Source organism: Ovis canadensis, chromosome 18 (assembly GCF_042477335.2).
Source record: "Ovis canadensis isolate MfBH-ARS-UI-01 breed Bighorn chromosome 18, ARS-UI_OviCan_v2, whole genome shotgun sequence".
NCBI classification, from domain to species: domain Eukaryota; kingdom Metazoa; phylum Chordata; class Mammalia; order Artiodactyla; family Bovidae; genus Ovis; species Ovis canadensis.
This window is the reverse complement of record NC_091262.1, coordinates 34,326,607-34,344,200: the sequence shown is the minus strand read 5'-3', so window position 1 is coordinate 34,344,200 and position 17,594 is coordinate 34,326,607. Positions and strand designations below refer to the sequence as shown.

The 17,594-nt window shown below is 49.0% G+C and overlaps 1 protein-coding gene across 4 annotated transcripts in view; it reads left to right on the top strand.

The window, feature by feature from the left end:
- Nucleotides 1–16,107, top strand: part of CRTC3 (CREB regulated transcription coactivator 3) — a 96,866-nt gene extending 80,759 nt beyond the window's left edge. For 2 of the 4 annotated variants that reach the window (XM_069560355.1, XM_069560353.1), the window contains exons 10-15: nt 1,087–1,304; nt 4,740–5,038; nt 9,918–10,118; nt 10,207–10,287; nt 12,090–12,192; nt 12,615–16,107. In XM_069560355.1, coding sequence (XP_069416456.1) covers nt 1,087–1,304; nt 4,740–5,038; nt 9,918–10,118; nt 10,207–10,287; nt 12,090–12,192; nt 12,615–12,823 — 1,111 coding nt within the window. In that variant the 3' untranslated portion in view covers nt 12,824–16,107. The remainder of the gene's footprint in view (nt 1–1,086; nt 1,305–4,739; nt 5,039–9,917; nt 10,119–10,206; nt 10,288–12,089; nt 12,193–12,614) is intronic. The other 2 variants (XM_069560356.1, XM_069560354.1) reach the window with 1 other exon arrangement.
- The last annotated feature ends 1,487 nt before the right edge of the window (nt 16,108–17,594 follow it).

The following is a 17,594-nucleotide window of genomic DNA, read 5'->3' as shown; positions in this document are numbered from 1 at the left end:
CCTGGGCTCAGTGGCCCCTCCCCGGGCCCACACTTCAGAGGGTTCCACTCCCGTGGAGTAAGGAGTCCAAGGGGCTAAGAGGATGTGGGGAGCGGCCAGACCTGGGTCCCTGGGCTGGGGAAGACACAGGCCTGGTCTGCGGTGCAGGACAGGGCTGGGGAGGTAGGGAGTGGACTGTGGGCTGGGGCCGCCTCTCTGCATGTTCTAGCACAGAGCTCCAAGGAGTGGGAGAATTCTAAACTTGAATCTGGCCTTCCAGGCTATTATAAAGGTACAATCTGTCAAGATGGAAACATAGAAGATAGTTCATTTAAAGATTTATTGATTTGATTTATAACTTTAAAAAATTTAAACAATTGGCCTGCGGGGCCCCCGTCTGTACTCCTGCTCACACTGCACACGCCCTGCTCATTCATCATCCTCCCACCAGCACTCAGCCTAGTGCCTGGGCTCAGAGCAGCCGCGCCACCGATCCTGACAAAGGAACAGTCACATCTCTTTCTCACTTGAAAGTTTATGGAAACTATTAATGGAAAATGTATGCTTTGGAAGGTATCTGGCTGATACAGGAGATCCTTTTTGGGGGGGAGGGAAAGATAATTTAGAAATGTAACCAAAAGAATTGAATAAATGCAGAGCAGCGTCTCATATCTTATACAGTGCTTGACAATTTTCAAAGTACTTTTGCATCAATAATCTAACCTTCTGTACAGTGAAGTAAACCAGCTATATGTGTATCCCCTCCCTCCTGGACATCCTTGTACAGTGGAGAGTAACGCAACATTGTAAAGCAGCTGCATTCCAGGGGGGAAAGAAATGCTGACAAAAGAAAACAGTAAAAGCACACACATGCAACTAATCTTGTCTTAGAAAAGATTCCTGTAACGCGGGCATAGATGACATCCTTAGTCTAGCATTACAGGTAAGCAGATCACACTCTCAGAACGAGGAAGAGGCAGTCTCCACGAGGACTTGGATCTTTGGTACCCACGGCTTTTATTGAACAAGGAAAGGTATCATACACGTCCTATTCCCCAGCAGCCAAATGCATTTTAGAAAGTAATACTTAACCCTTCTTTTTTTCAGCACTTTCCCACACAATGGTCAAAACATGGGCCTCTCCCCCTTCCTGGGAACCCTGAACACTGGGGGGTCGTTGCCAGATCTAACCAACCTGCACTACTCGGCACCACTGCCAGCCTCCCTGGACACCGGTGACCACCTCTTTGGGAGTATGAGTGTGGGGAACAGCGTGGGCAGCCTTCCCGCTGCCATGACTCACCTCGGCATCAGGGGCTCTTCTGGTAAGTGGTCCCTGCTCCGTCGGGACCATGCCTGTGTCCCCTGGTGGCTCAGCCATTGGTGGTCCCTGGCCGGGTGGCATGTTAGTAAATCGTAGAGTGAGAATGACTGTGTCTGAGTTAGAGATAATAACCCACTGGGCTTTGCAGGTGGCCCTGGTGGTAAAGAATCCACCTGCCAATACAGGAGATGCAAGAGAAGCGAGTTCAGTCTCTGGGTCGGGAAGATCCCCTGGAGGAGGGAATGGCAACCCACTCCAGTATTCTTGCCTGGATACCATAGATAGTACCATGGGTAGAGGATCCTGGTGGTCTACAGTCCATGGAGTCACAAAGAGTCGGACACGACTGAGTGACTGAGCAGGCATGCACACAGCCCACTAGCTCAGGTACCTCTCAACTCTGCTGGCATTTCACTTAGGTGGTTCTCTTTCTGCTGAGTTTGGTGAGCTCTGGGGCAGCTCAGTGAAACCTCATTCTTTTTTGTTATTCTGTTTTCTTTTGGGTCGGGGGCAGAGTTGACTGTACCACACGGCATATGGGGTCTTAGCCCCCTGCATTAGGAGCATGGAGTCTTAACCACTGGACCACCAGGAAAGTCCAAAACCTCATTCTTCATTGTCTTCTCCAGCCCACATGCCCCAGGGACTTGGAGAATAAGATTTGAGAGTCAAGAAATAAGTGTCCATTCTATTCTGTGTTAGCTGTGGTCCTTTATCAACATGATGATATTTAATAATTGCAGATATCTCTTTAGATTCCTCCAACTTCCCAATGGATTGCAAAAGAGAATATTTTGAATTTTAGAAAATTGTGGGTACAAGGAAAATATCTATCCTTAATAGCTATGTATATTAAGTATAAATCTGCCATAGTTCAAAACTACTGGATCAAATTTTCAGAAGTGCTTAAAGGTGCTTTAGCTTTACTAAAAAGCTACTCATGAGGTGACTTGGCTGTTACCATAGGAGTTTGAGTCCCTGTCACTCAGACTACATGTTGAAACATGACTGCATTTGCTTGAACCCTGACAGACGCTCTTGTCAATGTCTGGGGCAGGTAGTATAGCCTCCAGCCACAAGGGTCCCAAGAATGGTGGCATAGCCCATCTCCTTTAGAAAGATCCCCAGCAATGGTCTGTCACTGGGGAAAGTGCTTGCTCTTTCCGCTCTGGGTTCAACAAGACGTGTCTATGCAGATCTGAACTCACTACTCAAATGAGGGTAGGCTGCTTCATCATGGTCCTCTGGAAGTTTCTCTGTTGATTACAGTGACGCTACCATTATGCCTTTAATATATAATTTTAGGTTTGAAGAATTGACTTAAGAGACCACCTCTATTTTGGGGTCTCTGGGAGTCTTTGGGATCTCTAGGGTCTTTGAGTTATCCTGTTGCTTTACTTATGTGACCTTGGTGACGTCTCTGAACAAGGTTATCCGAGGTCACGTGAATCCAGCAGCACTGGCGCTTAGCCCCCTTGGGTCTTGGGGAAGCTGGCATTCTCCAGTACAGCCTTGGACGTTGCTTCAGCTGAAAGTCCTGTGTTTAATTGCTGGCTGTTACTTTCCTCAAACAAGCATTGTATTATCGAGGATATGTCACAACCAGTGCTTAAGTTCTTAGAGTTTCTCTGCACTCCTTAAAAATGCATGGTATGAAAGATTGCACATATACTTTTTAAGATGTGTGTGCTTTCTTTCTGCATGACTGAGTTTTAAAAAAATGTCTAAATTCATATCTTTAGCTCTAATTTTCATTCTTATTCGAGCCAGCCACATCTCTGACTTTTCCATGGTGAGTTAGGTAGGGGGATAACTACTTAGAGTTTTGTCAGAGACGTCTTTCCTACCTTTTCAAAATCAATTGTGTGTGGGTGTGGGTGTGTGTGTGTTAGTGCTCAATCATGTCCGACTCTTTGCTACCCTATGGACTGTAGCCCATCAGGCTCCTCTCTCCATGGAATTCTGCAGGCAAGAATACTGGAGTGAGTTGCTATGCCCTCCTCCAGGTGACCTTCCCAACCCAGGTATTGAACCTGAGTTCTGCATTGCAGGCAGATTCTTTACCATCTGAGCCACCAGGGAAGTCCTCAGATCACTTACTGGCTAAAAAGCCTTGGTCATTTATGCATTCCATAATTTTCATCTAATACTTAACTTTTTATCGATGTGAAACAACACAGAGTTTTGCTCACCCCAGCTGTGGGCACAAGAAGGTGGGCTGGGCTCTGAAACACAGGGGTCACCCGCGGAGATGCACTGCAGGGCTAGCATTCATTCACGGAATGAAGGCACTCTGCCAGGCCCTGGGCCAGGTGCCAAAGATCCAGCGGGGCAGAGAACAGGCTCCCTGGCCTCCTGGAGCTTGTGTCCTTGCAGCATGTGTTATGGAAATGCCTTTCCCAAACTCTCTTGCTCTTGCTAAAATTCACTCCCCTCCCCTTAAAACAAAGCACCAACAAGGTGTCCTTTTCACTACACTGGAGGAGACAGTGATGAACCGCTTTTCAGCAGCCAGAAAAACAAAGAGAAGGGAAACCCTGGTAGAGGGTCCCTACCTGTGACTTGGTGCTGGGCTCAGGGTGTTTAAAGAGCCCCTCTGAGGCAGCCTGCCCTCCACATCGAGAGCCACGACACCCAGTGAAGGCAACCGAGGGTCCTGGCTGGTTGCCAGGGACAAGGCACTGGGGGCCCCAAACATAATGGGTTGTGCGGCCTTGGGATCTGTTCTTGGACTGGAGCGGAGGAACTGGACAGTCACCTCTGCTGCCGCCTGCACCAGTTCTTGCTCTCCCAGTGGTGGTTTACATGATCTAATTCTCGAGAAAAATCTATTCTCATCCTTTTTTAAAAAGCTTTTTATTTTGTACTGGGGTAGAGCTGATTAACAATGTTGTGTGATAGTTTCAGGTGAACAGCAAAGATACTCAGCCATACATATACATGTATCCACTCTCCCCCAAACCCCCCTCCCATCAAGGCCACCACGTAATGCTGAGCAGAGTTCCCCGTGCTGTACAGTAGGTCCTTGTCGAAACCATTCTCATCAGAATGGCGTCGTCCCTCTTAGTGTGAGTGCCTCTTCTCCTTGCCCTTGATACCACTTTTTTCCCCTTTGGCTTAAACAGCAAACATTTATTTCTCACAGTTCCAGAAGTTTGGCAATCCAAGATTAATGTGTCTGTGCAGAGCCCTTCCTGGTTCATAGGTTCCTATATATATATATTTTTAGTCGGACCATAAGTGCTTCACAACATTCTGTTCGTTTCTGCTGTACAACCTTGGTACCTTTTCCAGCAGGAGAGTTGCCCAGAGCTCCTTCTCACACGAAATCATCATCAAGTACAAATAGGAAGTTGAGTTTTTTCTTCACTGTTTGGGAAACAGACGATTTGGTCGGTGACTATGGGGTGTACATTGCAAACGTTCTGTCTTCCAGGTCTCCAGAGCTCTCGGAGCAACCCCTCCATCCAGGCCACGCTCAACAAGACAGTCGTCTCCTCCTCCCTGAACAGCCGCCCGGAGGCCTCCGGTCCCAGCCCCTCTGCCCTCCACCCCTCTCTCCGCCTCTTCTCGCTCAGCAACCCGTCCCTCTCCACCACCAGCCTGAGCGGCCCCTCCCGGCGCAGGCAGCCGCCCGTCAGCCCCCTCACGCTGTCGCCCGGCCCGGAAGCGCATCAAGGTTTCAGCCGGCAGCTCTCTTCAACCAGCCCCTTGAATCCGTATCCTGCCTCACAGGTAAAAAGCAGGCGAACTGACAGTGAAGCAGACAGAAGCAGATGGGAACTGAACCCGGTCCTCACTCTAAGCGCGGGTCACAAGGTCTCGGATGCAGTCAGTTCCCACTTCTGTGCAAAATCTCATCATTCCTAATGCACTGCTGCTGCTGAGTCGCTTCAGTCGTGTCCGACTGCCCCCCAGGCTCCCCCGCCCCTGCGCTAAGGGTTTCCTAAGAGCAGAGCTGTTGTGTCGCTCTGTTGTTGCTGTTTAGTCGCTCCGTCCCGTCCGACCCTTTTGTAACACCATGGACTGTAGCCCACCAGGCTCCTCTGTCCATGGGATTCTCCAGGCAAGGATACTGCAGTGGGTTGCCATTTCCTACTCCAGGGGATCTTCCCAACCTACCGATCAAACCCATATCTCCTGTGCTGGCAGGTGGATTCTTTACCTCTGAGCCATCAGGGAAGCTCATGTGTTGATTACTCTTAAGCAGACACTGAACAGTTTGCAGTACTCTCAGGAAGTTGGAAATGGAGGAAAGGGTTAGGTGTGGAGCGTGAAACCCAGTTATGTCTGAAATACAAGGGAAGCCAGGTTGGGGTTTTAAATTTGGTGTCGAAAATCATTAATTGACTCTCTGAGCACTGTAAGCCACAGAGAAAGCTGAGGAAGACATTGAAATACCCTCCTGAAGCTTCCATATTGAATTAGACCTCTTCCCTAATTACACAGACAGATTTAAGAACAGTCCTTCTCCTGTTGATTAAATACTTAGGTACAATAGGGTCATATCTCTATAAAAGGACCCGGATGAGTCTGTTTAGAAAGAGGTACACTTTGAAGTCACAAGCCTGTTACAGAAATTTAGGGTGGAAACGTCATCTTTTTTGACTTGTTGACTTTGTTTCTATTCTAAGGTTTCAGAGTAGTTTTTCAAAGTCATCAGTGAACATGTTTTTAACCTGTTGGTCACTCCCTAGATATATTATCACATCACTTACTCACCACTTCACTCTAAGTGAGTAATGATTTAGCAAGAAGTTGACAGAACACAACAGAAATTAGCAGATCCAGTTATTAGTCACTCTTTACCAATTATTAGCTATGGAATCTTTGTTATATGAGTAATCCCTTTCAGGAGGCAGTAAGAGAGTATTTCATAATTGTTTTTTAATGGTTCCTTCATGTTATTGGATTGCCTTTAATTTATTTTTCAAGATTATTTTATAGAGGCTTCTCTGGTGGTTCAGTGGTAAAGAATCTGCCTGCGGTGCAGAAGACCGCCTGCAATGCAGGAGACAACAGTTCAATCCCTGGGTCAGGAAGATTCCCTGGAGAAGGATAGCAACTCACTCCAGTGTTCTTGCCTAGAGAATCCCAGGCACAGAGGACCCTGAAGGGCTACAGTCCATGGGGTCACAAAGAGTCGGACACGACTTAGCGACTAAACCACCACCACAAGCTTATTTTACAGGACGTAAAAAATAACACCGTCTAGCTATATTTTAAGGAGACCGTAGAGATAAACAGCACTCTTTTTCAGATATTTTCATTTTTGTCTGCTAAATATTTAAAAATTAAAACAAAAAAAACCCGATGTTATTTGTGCACCTAATTTAAAAGGTCAAATAGTTCTGAAGGGCCTGTTATGAAGTAACAGCTGTCTTCCAGGCCCCGCCAGCCACGTTCCTCACTGCCTGGAGGAGGCTACTTCCGGCGTCTAGCTGCTCTTCAGTGTAACCGTGTTGCTTCGTGCTGGTTTTGTTCTAGGTTTTTAGCTTCAGGTGTTCTCTGAGGACATCCTCCTGTGGAAGCCCAGGGCTTAGCTCTCTTTCAACCCTCCCAGGCCCCTCCCTCCCTGCTTCCCACGTTCTCCTGCTCACTCCCCTCATCTTCACAGTGTGGTTTATTCCGTTTAGTTTTGCATAGAACAGTACTCAGTGTTTAGTGTTTTCATGGTTGTAACCGTGTAATCAGAGTTGAACCATATAGCTTGGTATGAAATAACAAAATGAGGATCTTTTTCTCCTGGGAGTTAATGTCTTGTGTTTTTCTCACTGTGGTTTTCTCTGTATGTCTTTCTCTGTATTTCTATTCAATCTCAAACTCTCAGCATCGGGTAGATCTCCTTCTGATATATTAAACACGAGCCCTCCAGTAGCTTTCCAAGAAAGAGTACATGCGGCGTGGCTTGACTTCATTGTGTCCTCATTCTCCCCACCGTTTAACTAATAATTGGCTAAGTATAGAATTCAAATGTGAAATAATTTTCTCTTGAAGTTTTGAAGGTATTAATCTGTCACCTTTTAGTTTCTAGAGTTGCTACTGAGAAATCCAGTGCCATTCTGATTCCTGAAGTGAATGAAGTGAAAGTGTTAGCTGTGTCCAACTCTTTATGACCCCATGGACTGTATAGCCCGCCAGGCTCCTCTGTCCATGGGGATTCTCCAGGCAAGAAGACTGGAGTGGGTTGCGATGCCCTCCTTCAGGGGATCTTCCCAACCCAGGGACTGAACCCACATCTCTTATGTCTCCTGAATTGGCAGGCGGATTCTTTACCATCTGAGCCACCAGGGTACCCCCTCTGTTACTTAATACTTGAAATTAAATCTCCCTTTTTTCCTTGCGAGGTTTGCAGGATCTTCTTTTTTCCCCCCTTAGTGTTCTAAAACTTCAAAATAATGTGGCCTGATATGAGTCTGACTATCTGGTTGGTTTCTTCAATCTGGAAACTCACCTTCGTTTCTGAGAAATTTTCCTGAATTATTTCTTTGACAGTTTCTTCCCTTCAGTTTTCTCTGTTCTCTCTTGAATGTATGAATGTTAGACATCCTGTACTTTCCCTCTAGCATTCCTTATTTTTTTCCTCTTTCTTTTCTCTATCTTTTTCCTCTGCTTTCTGGAAGAGTTTCTTAACATTATCTTCCACCCTTCTGTTGAGGTTTTCATTTCTGCTCTCATCCTTTTAAATTGCCAAGACATTTTTTGTTCTTGTTCTCTGAATGTTCCTTTTTTCAAAGCATCATATTTATTCCATGGATGCCTTATCATCTTTGATGTCTCTGAGGTTTTTAGTGATAATTTTTGTTCCAGTTTCTTTTTATTTTCTTTGAACAGATATTTTCCAAATTGCATAGAAGCAGCAAACATGATATAATGAATCCTCCTATGCCCATCATCCAGCCTCAACAGTCATCAACATTTTTTTTAAAAGAAGTAGCCAGGTCTTAGTTGCAGGAACCTGGGCTCCCCGTGGCATTGGGAGTGCCTTAGCCACTGGACCACCAGGGAAGTCCTCGACATTTTCATACTCTTGTTTTATCTGTATCCCCTCTCTAAAAAAGTGTGTATAGAGGTACATATTATAAATAAGTATGTATTTCTAAAAGATAAGGATTTTTTAATCACCCTAAATATTATATTGATAGTTCTTTTTCATGACAGCTTCTTCCTACATAAATTTCCCCAGGTTTGTTTTCTCAGTTTGTCTGCCTGGGTCTCTGACTTACATCCAGACACATTCCTCATGATCTGGTGATCCTTGGCGTCCTGCTCATATCTAGCAATAGGACACAGACACATGCACACAAACTGACTGGAAGCTCAGTGTAGGTGGGTGGGCTTGTTGAGTACACTCTTCACTGTAGACAGATCCAGCTCAGCCCTTTCCCTGGGGACCCTCTGGTATTATAAGTTGGATTGTCTCCCAGGCTGGTCAGATCCCCAAAGGATGCTCTCCTGATCTTGTGCCTGGCCTGTGCCTGGGCCCAGCACTGTGGGAACTGAGCTGAGAGAGAAGTGGAAGCTCAAGGGGCCACAGTGAGCTTTTTTTTTTTTGCTTTCTCAGAAGCCCTGAATTTTCAGCAGTGCCTCACCTTCTAGGGTCTGGTGCAGCCAGTCCAGAGACCCCGGGGCCATACTCCCTCCAGAGTGCCGCCTTCAGCCTCCCTCCAGGCATGGGCTCTGGAGCCCACTGCTGCCTGCCAGCCTCTCCAGATTTAGCTTTGTCTTCTCCCCTGCTGTCCCCCCTTCCCCCCCACCCCCACCCGCAGGGACTCTGCAATGGAACCAGACCGCCTCCCTGCTGCCAGCCCTGCATTTGGTTCCCTCAGGTCTGCTCAGCCAGCTACTGCGTGTCCATCTGCTTTTCATTTTCCAAACTTCATTGCCATTTTCTTCCTTTTCATTATCTTCATCCTCGTGTTGTTTATCTTCATTTTAGCATTATTTACGATGGTTTTCATTTTGTTTATAATGTTTATTGTTGTTTAACATTGTTTTAGGGTTTCAGTGGGGTTTGGGGAGACAGCAGAGCTAAGTGCTTTTTTTCAGTCTTCTATTTTTAACCAGAAGTTATGGCTGTTAAAAAAAAAAAACACCAAACAAGCATGATTTTCACTGAGAAAACTGAGACAAAACTGGTTAAATTGGCTGCATTTTGCTTTGTTTGTTTTTGAAGACAATAGAAATTGTCACTGAATGGAAAATGCTTTGTGGGGAAGTGACATTTGAAGTACACTTTGCAGGAACAGAGTAGCTTTCTCAGAGCACAGTGTAGACTGCCAGGGCAAGGAGAATATCAGGCTTTTTCCTCACTTTGACATTTCCTAATTGTAAAGGGGGGCTTCCCTGGTAGCTCAGCAGTTAAAGAATCTGCCTGCCGAGCAGGAGACTCAGGTTGAATCCCTGGCTCAGGAAGATCCCCTGGAGAAGGAGATGGCAACCCCCTCCAGTATTCTTGCCTGGGAAATCCCCTGGACAGAGAAGCCTGGTGGGCTACAGTCCCTGGGGGTCACAAAGAGTCTGACACAACGTAATAACTAAGCAGCAACAGCATTCATGAAGGAGTGACCACTAGCAGCTCAGAAGCTGAGTAGTTAGTGGCTTTGTTTTTCAGATGGTGTCCTCGGAGCGAAGCCCGCTCTCCTTCCTGCCCACAGAAGCTCAAGCCCAAGTGTCCCCCCCGCCCCCTTACCCCGCAGCCCACGACCTGCCCCAGCCTCTGCTGCAGCAGCCCCATGCCCAGGAGCCGCCTGCCCAGCAGCCCCAGGCGGCCTCATCGCTGTCCCAGTCGGACTTCCCGCTCCTCACAGCCCAGGTGAGTCCCACCCGGAGCCCCAGGCAGGAGGGGACACTCATGCCACCCCGAGTTCCAAGCTAAATGGTTCCTTCCTTGTTCCCTGAAGGGCTCATCTTTGACCAGCTTCTTCCCAGATGTAAGCTTTGACCAGCAGTCCATGAGGCCAGGCCCAGCCTTTACTCAGCAGGTGAGTGATCCCCGGGCCTGCCTCGTCCCCAGAGCAGGAACTGTCACCATCAGGCTGCTCTGCGCGGGAAACCCACACTAGCAGGCTTGGTCGGTGCCGCACCTCTCCGACCTCAGATGCACTCAATGGCCGGGCAGCCTGCCATTGCCCTGAGCCCTAGCTGCTGGTGCCGGCTGCCTTAGTTCATTGTCAGGCGTCAGCGGAGGACCTTTTGGAACACGTGGTAGAAGACTTGTGATGACATTCTAGCCATAGAATTATAGACGCGCTCATGCTGGAGGGAACCTAGCAATCCACGGGTCTATCATAATGAGGCGACAAGGAGCAGGCAAGGGCTTTGCCTCGGCCCGAGTTGCTGTGTGTGGCTTCCTGGGAGCCCATCCTGGCCAGGCAGGGGTCCTTCCTGAAGGTTGTTTCATGCAGCCATTTTCTTTTGCTTTTTAGTTTCTCCCTAATAACACAGACTCCCTAATATCTTCCCTGATGGCTCAGAGGTTAAAGCGTCTGCCTCCAATGTGGGAGACCCAGGTTCAATCCCTGGGTCGGGAAGGTCCCCTGGAGAAGGAAATGGTAACCCACTCCAGTATTCTTGCCTGGAGAATCCCACGGACGGAGAAGCCTGGTAGGCTAGAGTCCACGGGGTTGCAAAGAGTCGGACACAACTGAGCAACTTCACTTACTTAATAACACAGACAATCTTTTATATCCCTAGATTTTATGTTGTTGTTTAGCTACTAGGTTGTGTCCGACTCTTTGCAACCCCATGGACTGCAGCATGCTGGCCTCCCCTATTCTTTACTGTCTCCCGGAGTTTACTCAAACTCATGTCCATCAAGTAGGTGATGCCATCCAACCATCTCATCCTCTGTCACCCCCTTCTCCTTTTGCCTCAATCTCTCCCAGCATCAGGGTCTTTTCCAATGAGTTGGCTCTTCGCATGAGGTGGCCAAAGTATTGGAGCTTCGGCTTCAGTATCAGTCCTTCCAGTGAATATTTGGTGTTTATCTCCTTTAAGATTTTATAGTATTCAATAATTATGGTTTGGGCTCCAGGATATATTACAGAGAGAAGGAAGAGCACTTTCCAGAACTTAACAAAAACAGTAAAACAAATAAAGACAGATGTTTCCTGTGTAGGCCATGGGGAGTGGTGAGAACCAATAGTCTCTGCCGCCTGATTTTCTAGAGAAGCCATGTGAGTCTAGGTGAGTCAGTGTCTTTCTGAAAAGTGATGGAAACTCCTACTTTTGAAAGATTTTTTAATGGTTTAAAAATTAACTTCAGGAATGGCACCTAAAATAGCCCCAGTTCTGAGCTGTCCTTATCAAGGCTTTTTGCAGAGAGAGGCATGCTTGCATTCCTCCCTCTGAGTGAGAGAAGGAGATGGGGCTACTGTCTCATTTCTTTAGAAAGCAAAGAGGAAAAGAGCCCATCGCTTCCTTGGTTATAGACAGAGCCTTTGAAGGGTTCCCACCAATGGTAGTTTCCAGAACCCTCAGTGTGCTGAGGAGGGAGGTGGCTGTGACCGGTGGGCCCGCAGAAACCGCAGCCAGTGGCATTATCCAGGATGGTGTAGAGCGCCAGGCAGTGTGCAGACAGGGACACATCACCCACAGCGTGGCCCTTGGACCCCTCCTTTACTGCAGCCCACCCTCTACCCAAGCAGAATGTTCTGTGTGGGCTGTCATAGCAGAGAAGGCGTATGGCAGCTCCAATGGCTGGTTTTGCTTGGGGGGCACACAGCACGGTCCTTCCCAGGGAAGCAGAGACCGTCCCTCACACAGTGACCTCTGGTGCCTCCAGGTGCCCCTGGTGCAACAAGGTCCCCGAGAACCACAAGACTCCTTTCATTTGAGACCAAACCTGTATTCCAACTGCGGGAATTTCCCAAACACCGTCCTGACAGGTGAGTGTGGGCCACCTCCCAGCTGCTTCTTTCACGTCACTGTTTCTCCAGATACTGCTGTAAGACAGTTTAGACAACATGACAAAAAATAAAAGCCCTGCAGCTCAGCTTTACCTTGTTGAGATGTGGGAGTCCAGCCCCAGAGACTGTGAGGCAGCAGGGAAGGGCCTGGCAACCCAAGCCTTTTTCCGACCTGCTTAGTTTCCAGTGACTGACAACTATTCAGAGGGAGGAAACCTGCAAAACTGGGACTTGTGGAACTGACTGCAAAGAACACAGATTCCAGAGCAGGACTGTGGGACATGGGTGATGACTGTCCTGGTGGGCGAGATGGCAGGGGGTTGTCACCAGTTGTGTCCTGAATGACCTGACCCCCACACCTTCTAATCTGCACTGTTCTCCCTTCTCACTGCTCTTTCCAGAAGACTCAAGCACCAGCCTATTCAAAGACCTCAGCAGTGCACTGGCAGGCATGCCCGAGGTCAACCTAAGCATGGACACTCCGTTCCCACTGGAGGAAGAGCTCCAGATCGAACCGCTGAGCCTGGACGGACTCAACATGTTAAGCGATTCCAGCATGGGCCTGCTTGACCCTTCTGTAGAAGAGACATTTCGAGCTGACCGACTGTGAGGTGATCAGAATGGGACAGGAGGACGTATTTCTGAAACAGCTAAAACAGAACGGAATAGAACCAGCTCCACCCCTGGGCGTTACTTATCTCGGGCTTCTAACCTGGAAGGAGCCCAATTCCTCGGCTTCCAGCTCTCAGATAAGGTCCCATCTCAGTCGCCGTGGCCTTCTCTCAACCACAGGGCTGGGCGCCACCCCTCAGGCCGGCAGCACAGGCCCTGTCGCTGCAAGCCTGCTGCTTTGGCGCTTCTGGTGACTCGGTCGTCCTCGCACCCATAACATCTGTTATTGACCATCTAGCCGGTCGATGAGTAAGAGAAAATGTGTGCCGAGAGGCCTCAGCAGCCGTGTGTAATGCTTAGAACCACTGATCTCAGTCGACACTGAAGAAAAGAGCCAGAGCCAGGGCCAGTCAGGGGCTGCAGGCCTCTGGGAGCTGACTCACCTCCAGCGACGGTACCAAGCCCCACAAGGCCTGCCATGGTCCCGCTGTCTCACCTCGGCACCCCAGGCAGCCGTGGGATGTCCAGGGCAGCGTGGAGGGCCAGGACTCCCTGAGAGGCCTCCATTCGAACACAAGGATTTCTGCCGCACGTCCAAGAAGAGACTTGAGTTGAGCAAACTGAATTCTAATTGGTTTTCTCCCAGTTTGTAATCTCTTCTCTGCTGCTGCAGTACCCCTTTTCCTTTGGATGAGAGGAAAAGGAAAACTATTTTATTTTATTCTGTCACTGAAAAAAAAAATCAAAATCCCCTGGTAATGGATGAGCCTGAAGAGAACAGGGCTTCTACTCCGTGGCTGCGGAAGACAGAGAGGGGGCTGTGTGTAGGTATCTTACAGGCACACAATGTCCTCTAGACAAGCTACAAACCATCTAGGCCTCCCTGTCTACAGACTGGCCAGGAGGAGCAGCTGGGGGTCTGGACCAGCACCACCCCCCAACCCAGCAATTGTGCAGCAGCAGAGGGAAGCTGGTTCTCTGTGGAAAGGGCGTGTTCCTGTCACCCCACTAGACCGTAAGCTCCTTGAGGGCAGAGACTGTGCCTTACCCATCACCAAACCCCTAGCACCCAACAAGTGCCTGGCACTGAACAGGTGCCGCCGACCTGTGCGTCGAATGCACTCACGCGTGAATGAGCAGATGGATGCAAGAATGAATGACTCTGCCTCGCTAGGAGGCAGCCTAATCTTTCACTGACCCTCTTCCTCACCAAAGCTCAGAGCTTCCGCTTTTCTAACACTTGTGCCTGTGGTTAAGTGAAGCGTACACTTTAAGATGCTTTTAACACTAGGTGACCAAGTCCATGCTTAGGCCACATGCCCTGTCCTCCTCAAGGCTACGGACGTGGGTGGACACTGTCTTGTGAGTGCACCTAGGGTGGCTAAGCAAGCTGGGGCCTCCCCCATACTGGGACCTCAGGGGTCCCGGCCATCACAAACATCTTCCCTCTCAGACCCGTGTTTTGCTCTCGATTGCATTAAGAGATTCACCCTCTGAGGCTGAAGAAATAGTGTATGGCAAAACAAAGGCCTAATTTACAGAACTATCATTAGGCATCAGTAGTTTAGCACAAAATGGTATTACTGTATTTCCACCTGCCTCCTCTAATTCAGTCTGTGCCAGCCCCTGACCAGAAACCCCAATGGGTGGGCTTAAAAGCCATCAGGGGAGGAGTCTGGGCAAAGGGGCCTCACGTGGGCCTGGGAAGGCAGCCTAGAGTGGACAGACACACTGAAGGAGGGATAAAGATGCTAGAGCCAGACAGACAGCTTCTTTCCAGGGGACACCAGGCACGTTGCTGCAGGGTCCAGATTGCTCCCACCTAAAGAAGCAAGGCGGCATCGTGTGGGCCTGAACCTGACACATGTCCCTGGTGGCAGGAAGGGTCTGTCATGGGGTCCTTGGGCTGTTGGCCTCTCCAGACCTTCTCCTATTTCCTTCTGTCTTCAGGGGGCTCCCCTCCCTCCAATCTTTCAAGTAACCCCAATGGTGCACTGATCCATCTCCACTGCAGAGCCCAGGTCTTGGTCTTCCCGCGTCACATTCGCTCTGAACACCCCCGCTCTTGAATTAGAAAGACCAGAGCCCTCCCTGCCTGAGCTCTGGCTCAGGAAGAGGCTGTGGGCCTCCCCTTCAAAGCCTTATTCGCAGGTAGACTTCCAGATCTCAGTGACTTTTTGTGAAAGAAAATGGCCTTTCATTGCACACAGCACCCCAGCGTGCTGAAAGAGCCAGATGCTGCCTGCCTCTCGTGTGTCAGAGACTCCCTGAGATCTGAACTAGCCTCTCAGACAAGGGGGAGTGCTGATGTCATGAGAGGGTTTTTGTTTTTTTTTTTTTAATGGAGATTCTAGGATAGTCTGCTCTCTACACAGTGCCTTACCCGTGGTGATCACTGGTATCAGGGTCCCAACTCTCTCTGGCTGCACAGCAGCCCAGCCGTACAGGCAGAGATCCCGAGACCTGCAGGACCAAGTGTGCTCCCCCTGGGCATTCACCGAGGACTTGTAGAAATGGAGGCTCCTGGGAAAAGTGACTTATTTGGGGGGAGGGTAACGATGACAGTAAGGTTTAGCACTGAATCCAGTTTGTCCTTAGGTCCATCCATCCCCTCTCTTCCTGTGAAAAGGTTTTGGACATTATACAACCCACCTTGCTTACCCAGTGTCAAGGACACCCATGGACAGGGCTCGCCCTGACCTCCTCACCGCTGCCTTTGGTCCTCAGCATCTGAAATGGCTGCAGATTTCAGAGTAAACTATTTTTCAATATTTAGTTTTTCACAAGAAATCGATGGTTGTACTCCTCTCATTTACTAGCAGTTAAACAGCATAGAACTAAAAACCTATCTGTGTTTCTGTTTTTCTCGCCCTTCTATACGGTTGTGGTTTTTAGGACATAAGGTGTCAGGAGAACCTTGGTTATGTCTAGATCAACATGAATCCTCCACTGTCCTGTCTCATTTCTCCTAAGTCTACTGTATATTACCTGAGCTGAAATGTATATCCCAGTCCATTTGCATAGTTGAAGACACTTCCTACTCTGACCCTCGTTGTCTTTTCTGATTCACGCACGGACGGTCTGGTCCCAAGCGTGTTTCTTCCACTGCTTTGTGATGGAAACATCACAGCAAAACTAATCAGACCTCCCACCAGTATCCTAGTCCACATGCCCCTCGTCAAACAATATTTAAAGATTGGAAATTTGTATAAGATAGCTTCCAAGTTTTATAATGCATTGTTTTACATCTTTCGTAATTAAAAGCAGCACAATAAGGTTGTATGTGCGTCTGGTGTCTTCCTTGGCCTCCAGTGAGATAAACCAGTGGTGAGCCCTTCTCAGTCAGTGCAGCCCAAAGTCAGAGATTTCTGGTCCATGGCTGAGCAGAGCCTGCACTGGCCCGCTTCTCTTACTATGTGCTGTGGCGCCCTGTCCTGGGAGAAGTCCAGAAGGAAGTAGAGGCACATGTGTACCCAGGACAGAGGCATCATTGTAGGGGCTCAGCATTCTGATCCGTCTTCTGAGGTTCAAGCCACTGATGTACCTCCCCCAGCCTCTGCTGCAGGTACTGGTCTTTAGCTCTTTCAATCCTAAAGGAAATCAATCCTGAATATTCATTGGAAGGACAGATGCTGAAGCTGAAACTCCAATACTTTGGCAACCTGATGCAAAGAGCCGACTCATTGGAAAAGACCCTGATGTTGGGAAAGATTGAGGGGAGGGGGAGAAAAGGGGTGACAGAGGATGAGACGGTTGGATGGCATCACTGGCTAGATGGACATGAGTTTGAGCAGACTCCAGGAGATGGTGAAGGACAGGGAAGGCTGGTGTGCTGCAGCCCATGGGGTTGCGAAAAGTTGGACACAACTGAGTGACTCAACAACAACAACCCATTTCACCAAGGACTTGGGTTCCGCTTTCTACCCTCAACCCGCTCCCCCTGTCCCAGCAGGGTTCAGAGCATTGACCTCTCCAAACAAACAGCCTCAGCTGCCCCCAGAGACCCAGAGGCTCGTCAGAAAGATGACTCTTCTGAAATCTTACTCAGAAATCCCACCTCTGACCCCGACTTCCTGAGCCACCATTTCTACCCCAGTCCCCACAGAGCCTGTCATCTGACCCCACTGACTTCTGTCCCATGTCCCTCCTCTCAGTCTGCCTGTCCCCTCTTCATTCCCCGGCTGAGCCCACCAACTCAGAGGTCTTCAGGACACACTCGCCAGCCCTCCTCCTGCTCTGACCCTGGCGTTTCTCAGTAGCTGCACACTGCCCCTAAACTCCCTCCCTCTTCTGCCTCCAGACCTCTGCTCTCATCAGGGCCCTTCTCTCCACAAAAGCGGAAATTCCAGGTTTCCTTCAGAGGGCAGCTCCCTCGGCATCCCGGCTGCCCCCACACCATCCTTTCTCCTGGAAAACTTGCCTAAATCAGTACCCATCCGTACCTCCTCCCCTCTGCCTTACCTAGTTCTCGATTTTCACGTGTGATTTATCTGTGCTTCCTCCAAGGATTCCTGGTCCTCCCCAGGCCTCATCCGCTCCAGCAGCTTTTCACCCTCAGCCCGATGACGGTCTATGCGTGTTTAGTTCCTCAGTTGTGTCTGACAACACCAAGGACTGTAGCCCACCAGGCTCCTCCATCCATGGGGTTCTCCAGGCAAGAATGCCGGAGTGGGTTGCCATTCTCTTCTCCAGGGGATCTTTCCGACCCAGGGCTTGAACCTGGGTCTCCTGCATTGCAGGCAGATTCCTAAATATCTGCGGCATAGTCT